This window comes from Zeus faber (genome assembly GCF_960531495.2).
Source record: "Zeus faber genome assembly, chromosome: 5".
In the NCBI taxonomy this organism is placed as follows: Eukaryota; Metazoa; Chordata; class Actinopteri; order Zeiformes; family Zeidae; genus Zeus; species Zeus faber.
The window spans coordinates 35,661,371-35,668,870 of record NC_137192.1 but is presented as its reverse complement, the minus strand read 5'-3'; the positions used below and the strand labels follow the sequence as shown (position 1 = coordinate 35,668,870).

The 7,500-nt window shown below is 51.5% G+C and overlaps 1 protein-coding gene across 1 annotated transcript in view; it reads left to right on the top strand.

The window, feature by feature from the left end:
• LOC307230338 (cullin-associated NEDD8-dissociated protein 1-like) overlaps nt 1-7,500 on the top strand; it is a 24,744-nt gene that overhangs the window by 9,453 nt on the left and 7,791 nt on the right. Inside the window, exons 14-19 of the mRNA XM_080000646.1 lie at nt 154-360; nt 796-983; nt 1,541-1,694; nt 3,953-4,096; nt 5,186-5,325; nt 7,418-7,500. The exon at nt 7,418-7,500 is cut by the window's right edge and continues 93 nt beyond it. Coding sequence (XP_079856772.1) covers nt 154-360; nt 796-983; nt 1,541-1,694; nt 3,953-4,096; nt 5,186-5,325; nt 7,418-7,500 — 916 coding nt within the window. The remainder of the gene's footprint in view (nt 1-153; nt 361-795; nt 984-1,540; nt 1,695-3,952; nt 4,097-5,185; nt 5,326-7,417) is intronic.

The window sequence follows — 7,500 nt, the reverse complement described above, 5'->3', positions numbered from 1 at the left end:
AATGTAATATAACAAGCAGCTTTTAGAAACACAAATCTTTTAACCAAGACGTTGATATTAAGAGTCTATCTGTCTATCTCCCCCGTCTCTCTCTCTCCCCCTGTCTCTCTCTCTCCCTCTGTCTCTCTCTCCCCCTGTCTCCCCCCCCAAAAGATTGAGCTGTCGTCCATCTTGTCCGAGGTTCTACACGTGCTCAGTTCCTTTCTGAGGAAGAAGCAACGCTCCCTCAAGCTGGCCACGCTCAGCTGTCTCACCACGCTGGTCACGCACCATGCCAAGGGCCTCCAAGCTGTGGCTCTGGACCCCCTGCTGGCCGAGCTGCCCGCCCACGTGGACGAGAGCGACATGCATATCTCACAGGTACGAGGAGGGAGAGGGAGGGAGATAAAGAGGGAGACAGGAAGGGAGACAGGGAGGGAGACAGAGAGAGGGAGAGAGTGAGAGAGGTAGGGGGATCAGGTACTGTGCCCAATCACAGTCAGGGGGCAGAGCTACCAAATCCCGTGCAAATGGATTTGTGGAACCAAATGTGAAATGGTTCCACAAATGGTTTTTAGGCGCAGGTTGGGCGGGGTGTTCTCCGCTTAAACGTAACTTAAACGTGAACTCCACAAACTGTTCTAAAATCAAATGTGTATTCTGTTATTTTGGGGATGACGACGGTCTGGCTGCGTGCCATCAGAATGATCACCGTGTTTTGGTGTTTAGTTCCACGCGATCCAAGCGGGGCGGCCACCGCTCTCCAAGCAGAGCCGACAGAGCTGACGGTGCGGGTGGTGTCTGTCTTCCGTCCAGGTGTCCGTCACCCTCCTGAGCGCCGTGGCCAGGGCCAGCCCCCGGGCCCTGCCCATGCTGGGCTCCTCTGCGCTGCCCGGCGTCTTGGCGCTGCTCCGCTCCCCGCTGCTCCCGGCGGGGGCGCTGGCGGCCATATTGGACTTGCTCCAGGCTCTGGTACTGTCCGGAAGCCATAACCTGGGATACAGGTGTGTGTGTGTGTGTGTGTGTGTGTGTGTGTGTGTGTGCGCGCACAGTGGTGCGGAGTCTACAGGAAACCTTCACGATTAGAAGTTATTAAAAGATTTTGTCGTTGTCACACCATGTAGGCGTGGCAACGTGTACAATTTCATGTTTCGAGAAGATCCTCAAAAACTCACGAAACTTTGTCCACTCGTCAGTCCCGCTGTGGCATTTGATCTCCTCTGGGTGCCCTGCATGGGCGTGGCAAAACGGCCGCCCACACCTTCTAGAAAATAAAAAAACAATGAAACCCAACAAACACCCTTTTCCACAACAACTCACGAAATTCAGGACACACTGTAACATCACGAGACTTAAAATAAAATTAGCCACTTTCTGGTCATTTTCATGCGCTGTGCTTTGGGGAACTCCTCCGAGACCATTTATCGGATCCACTTCAAACCTGCGTCGCACCGACGCACAGTGAGGACCTGTTCATCACATTTCTCTTACACTGGATCTCACTCCCTCCCTCTTCTTCTCTCTCCCCTCCTCCCTCCCTCCCTCCGGTCGCCTCCCGCAGCCAGCTGCTGAGGTCTCTGACGGGGCCCTTCCGTAGCGCCGAGGGCTCCGCGCTGCACCGCCAGGCGTACCACTCGGCGGCTCGATGCGTGGCGGGGCTCATCTCCGTCTGCCCCGGCGAGACGCCCGGTGCGGTGGCCCGACTCATCCAGGAGGTGGCTCCACCCCACCGCTTACACTCAATGAAACATCCCTTTGAAACGGCTCCACCCACTGGTCAGGTGCTCTGACTTCAAACGTGGGTGAAATAGTTCTCTGGCACATCCTGCGGCGTTACCTTCAGAGGAGCAGGTGCACAAAGTCAAACAAAAAGTAGATTATTGATGCCATTTCCAGCATAGCCTGTTATGTATAATATATACAGTACATATATATATATATATATATAAATCATAACATGTATCAGATTTAACTGGTGACGTGAGCTCCCAACACTAATTCCACAATAAAGACTGGTTTGGACTCGACCAATGAGAACGCGTTCAGGAGGCGTCCTCATGAATATTCATATCTCATCCAGAAAGGAAGTCCGCCTCCTGCTCGTCTGCACTTCCTCCTCTTCTCCTTTTTCCGAGCGGCTAAATAACGTCATTTGTGCTGGAAAATGCGACTCACTAAAATGAGTTGGTGATGATTAGAAATAAAGACAGAAAAGGAGCTGTGAAGAGTGGTGGTGTAGGTGTAGTGGTGGTGGTGTAGGTATAGTGGTGGTGGTGTAGGTGTAGTGGTGGTGGTGTAGGTATGGTGGTGGTGGTGGTGTAGGTATAGTGGTGGTGATGTAGGAGAAGTGGTGGCGGAGTAGGTATGGTGGTGGTGGTATAGGTGTAGTGGTGGTGGTGTAGTTATAGTGGTGGTGGTGTAGGTATGGTGGCGGTGGTGTAGGTGTAGTGGTGGTGGTGTAGGTATAGTGGTGGTGGTGCAGGTGTAGTGGTGGTGGTGCAGGTGTAGGGGTGGTGGTGTAGGTGTAGTGGTGGTGGTGTAGGTATGGTGGTGCTGGTATAGGTATAATGGTGGTGGTGTAGGTATAGTGGTGGTGGTGTAGGTATGGTGGTGGTGGTGTAGGTGTAGTGGTGGTGGTGTAGGTATAGTGGTGGTGGTGCAGGTGTAGTGGTGGTGGTGCAGGTGTAGGGGTGGTGGTGTAGGTGTAGTGGTGGTGGTGTAGGTATGGTGGTGCTGGTATAGGTATAGTGGTGGTGGTGTAGGTATAGTGGTGGTGGTGTAGGTATGGTGGTGGTGGTGTAGGTGTAGTGGTGGTGGTGTAGGTATAGTGGTGGTGGTGCAGGTGTAGTGGTGGTGGTGCAGGTGTAGGGGTGGTGGTGTAGGTGTAGTGGTGGTGGTGTAGGTATGGTGGTGCTGGTATAGGTATAGTGGTGGTGGTGTAGGTATAGTGGTGGTGGTGTAGGTGTTGTGGTGGTGGTGTAGGTGTAGTGGTGGTGGTGTAGTAACATACAGTTCTTGTCCTCCTTCTCCCCATGAAACCAGGCAGTGGCGCCCGCTTGCATCTGGCCATTTGTGCTGATATTTCTATTTGATCCAAAGTCAGCAATTGATATTTGGACAATCAGCCTTCAAACCCTCCCACGAGAAACAAGGGTGGGGTCGGGGTCGGGGACCCCTCTTTTATTCCATAACGTAGCTGTTTCCAACAAAATCTCGATGCCCATTCCCGCTTTAAAGAACAAAGATGGAGGGGCATCAAGGGGCAGGGGCTGACTCCGCCCCCCGCCACGCCATCTGCACGGTGCCTGATTCGTTGGATCACCGTGATCCTCCCGGACATAGAGGCTCGTCGGAGCATCTCCCGCCCTCTCTCTCTCTGTCTCTCTCTCTCTCTGTCTCTGTCTCTCTCTGTTTCACTGTTTTGCAGAGTGCGACAGACTTTTAGAGCTTTTTAGTCTTTTAAAGGAAAGTTTTAAGCTCTTCAAGGAGGAGTGGTCCAGAAACTGTTTTATTTTTGGGGCTAGATACTACAGGGCCAACGCAGAGAAATGGCGACTGCTTAATTTTCTAGTAGGGGAAGCGAAGATGGCCATCTACCTCACGAGGAGGAACAAACTGAGGGGAAAGGAGAGTGTTTTAGGAAGAGTGTTTGTAGCGTTGGTCAGGGCCAGAGTCTTGATTGATTTTAACTTTCACAGACTGATGAAGAGTCTGGACGTCTTCATCAAGCTGTGGTGTTTTAACGACGCCATCTGTTCCCTGGTGGAGGACGACCTGTGCTTCCAGTCTGTTTTTAACGTGTAGGACTCTGTTAGTGAACCAAGTGTGTTTGTTGTATTGTCTGTAACTGTGAACTAGAGAAAATGTTAAAATAAAGATGCTTTAAAAATCAAAAAAAATCTCTCTGTCTCTCTCTCTGTCTCTCTCTGTCTCTCTCTCTCTCTCTCTCTCTGTCTCTCTCTCTCTCTGCCAGGTGAAGGGCCCCGGCTCGGAGACGGAGCCCGTCCGGGTCCTGGCTCTGCTGTGCCTGGGTGAGGCGGGGCGGCTGGGGAGCCTGGGGACGAGCCGGGAGGTGCAGGACGTCCTGCTGGAGGCGCTCTGCTCCCCCAGCGAGGAGGTGAGACCCCAGAGCCAACACAGAAGAGGACGGGGGCCCCGGGGAAGTGTGACCTGCAGGGGGGGCCGGGGGCTTTGTGAACAGTTTGAAGAGCAACTGGAAGACAAGGGACGCTCTCTGAATATCATAAAAACAGTGAAAGAGTTTCTGGTTTGGAGGAGGCCACACTGAGTTACCTGAGTTATTGTTAGTGGAGATTATGAACACCAACAATAATAATAATAATAATAATAATAATTAATAATAAAAACAATAATAATCATAAAAATTATAATACATAAAAAAAATAACAATAATTATAATAATAACAACAATAATATTAATAATAATAATAAATCATAATAAATAATAATAATAATAATAATAATAATAATAGTACATTCAAAAAATAATGATAATAGTAATAATAATAAACATAACAATAATATTACATCAAAATAATAATAACAATAATAATAAAAACACCAATAATAAATAATAATAATTATAATAATACTACATTAAAATAATAATGACAATACATTAAAATAATAGTAATTATAATAATAATTATAATACATTCAAATAATAATAACAATAATAATAGAAAATAATTGTAAAATGAAAATAATTATAACAATAATAAATAATAACAATAGTTAATAATTATTATTATTAATAATAATAATAATAATAATAATGCACTCAATAAATACATCATAATAATAGAAAAGATATATAATTATAATAAAAAATATTATTGTTAATAATAAAAATAACAACAATAATATTTAAAAAAACAAAACAATAATAATCATTATTATAATAACAACAACAATAATTATAATACATTAAAATTATAATCATAATTAATAATAATAACAAATTAAAATAATAATAATATATTTGGATAATAATAAAAAAAAAGATAATAATAATAGTAATAATAATAATATACACAGGAGCAGGACTGACGAGGAGTCTTGCAAAAGATTCCGAGGGAAATTCAGCTTCTTGAAGACTTACAGCCCCTGCAAACCACAGCGTTTTCCACTGAAGCAGGGTCTGACCAAGTCATTCAAGTAGAAAGTGGCTGATCGCACCTTGCAGGTGAAGGCGGCGGCGGCGTGCGCGCTGGGGGGCGTGGCCATCGGCAGCTTGAGCCACTTCCTGCCCTTCATCCTGCAGCAGATCTCCAGTCAGCCCAGAAGACAACACCTGCTGCTGCACGCCCTGAGGGAGGCCATCAGGTGTGTGGGGGTGTGTCCAGGTAACATTTGTTATTCATGGTTTCTTCACCTGCAAATCTAGGACGATATTTCAAACACATCTTATCTCCCCCCTCTCTCTCCCTCTCTCTCCCTCTCTCTCTCCCCTCTCCCCCCTCTCTCCCCTCTCTCCCCTCTCTCTCCCCTCTCTCTCCCCCCTCTCTCTCCCTCTCTCTCTCCCCTCTCTCCCCCTCTCTCCCTCTCTCTCCCCTCTCTCCCTCTCTCCCCTCTCTCCCCTCTATCCCTCTCTCTCCCCCCTCTCCCTCTCTCTCTCTCCCTCTCTCTCCCCTCTCTCCCTCTCTCTCCCTCTCTCTCCCCTCTCTCCCCCCTCTCTCCCCTCTCTCCCCCTCTCTCCCCCTCTCTCCCACCTCTCTCCCCCCCTCTCCCCCCTCTCTCCCTCTCTCTCTCCCCCTCTCTCCCTCTCTCCCTCTCTCTCCCCCCTCTCTCCCTCTCTCCCTCTCTCCCCTCTCTCTCCCCCCTCTCTCTCCCCCCTCTCTCCCTCTCTCTCCCCCCTCTCTCTCCCTCTCTCTCCCCTCTCTCCCTCTCTCTCCCCCCTCTCTCCCTCTCTCCCCCCTCTCTCCCTCTCTCCCCTCTCTCTCCCCCCTCTCTCTCCCCCCTCTCTCCCCTCTCTCCCTCTCTCTCCCCTCTCTCCCTCTCTCTCCCTCTCTCTCCCCTCTCTCCCTCTCTCTCCCCCCTCTCTCCCTCTCTCCCCCCTCTCTCCCTCTCTCCCCTCTCTCTCCCCCCTCTCTCTCCCCTCTCTCCCTCTCTCTCCCCCCTCTCTCCCTCTCTCTCCCCTCTCTCCCTCTCTCTCCCTCTCTCTCTCCCCTCTCCCCCCTCTCTCTCCCCTCTCTCCCTCTCTCTCCCGCTCTCTCCCCCACTCTCCCCTCTCTCCTCTCTCTCTCCTCCCTCTCTCCCCTCTCTCTCCCCTCTCTCCCCTCTCTCCCTCTCTCTCTCCCTCTCTCTCCCCCCTCTCTCCCCTCTCTCCCCTCTCTCTCCCCTCTCTCTCCTCTCTCTCTCCCCCCTCTCTCCTCTCGCTCTCCCCCCTCTCTCCTCTCTCCCCTCTCTCCCTCTCTCTCTCCCTCTCTCTCCCCCCTCTCTCCCCTCTCTCCCCTCTCTCTCCCCTCTCTCTCCTCTCTCTCTCCCCCCTCTCTCCTCTCGCTCTCCCCCCTCTCTCCTCTCTCTCCTCTCTCTCTCCCTCTCTCTCTCCCTCTCTCTCCCCCCTCTCTCCCCTCTCTCCCCTCTCTCTCCCCTCTCTCTCCTCTCTCTCTCCCCTCTCTCTCCCCTCTCTCTCCTCTCTCTCTCCCCCCTCTCTCCTCTCGCTCTCCCCCCTCTCTCCTCTCTCTCCTCTCTCTCTCCCCTCTCTCTCCTCTCTCTCTCCTCTCTCTCTCTCCCCTCTCTCCCCTCTCTCTCCCTCCTCTCTCTCCTCTCTCTCTCCCCCTCTCTCTCCCCCTCTCTCTCCCCCCTCTCTCTCCCCTCTCTCCCCTCTCTCCCCTCTCTCCTCTCCTCTCTCTCTCTCCTCTCTCTCTCTCCTCCCTCTCTCCTCTCTCTCTCCTCCCTCTCTCTCTCCTCTCCTCTCTCCCCCCCTCTCTCCCCTCTCTCCTCTCTCTCTCCCCTCTCTCTCCCCTCTCTCTCCTCTCTCTCCCCCCCTCTCTCCCCTCTCTCCCCTCTCTCCCTCTCTCTCTCCCTCTCTCTCCCCCCTCTCTCCCCTCTCTCCTCTCTCTCTCCCCTCTCTCTCCTCTCTCTCTCCCCCCTCTCTCCTCTCTCTCTCCCCCCTCTCTCCTCTCTCTCCTCTCTCTCTCCCCTCTCTCCTCTCTCTCTCCTCTCTCTCTCTCCCCTCTCTCCCCTCTCTCTCCCCTCTCCTCTCTCTCCTCTCTCTCTCCCCCCTCTCTCCCCTCTCTCTCCCCTCTCTCCCCTCTCTCCTCTCTCTCTCCTCTCTCTCTCCCCTCTCTCTCCTCCCTCTCTCCCTCTCTCTCTCCCTCTCTCTCCCCCCTCTCTCCTCTCTCTCTCCCTTCTCTCTCCCCTCTCTCTCCCCTCTCTCTCCTCTCTCCCCCCCCTCTCTCCCCTCTCTCTCCAGTGCCTGTCCAGCCTCCAGCCTCACCCCTCAGGTGGACAGGGTGTGGTCTCTGCTGCTGCAGGGTTGCCAGAGTGAGGAGGAGG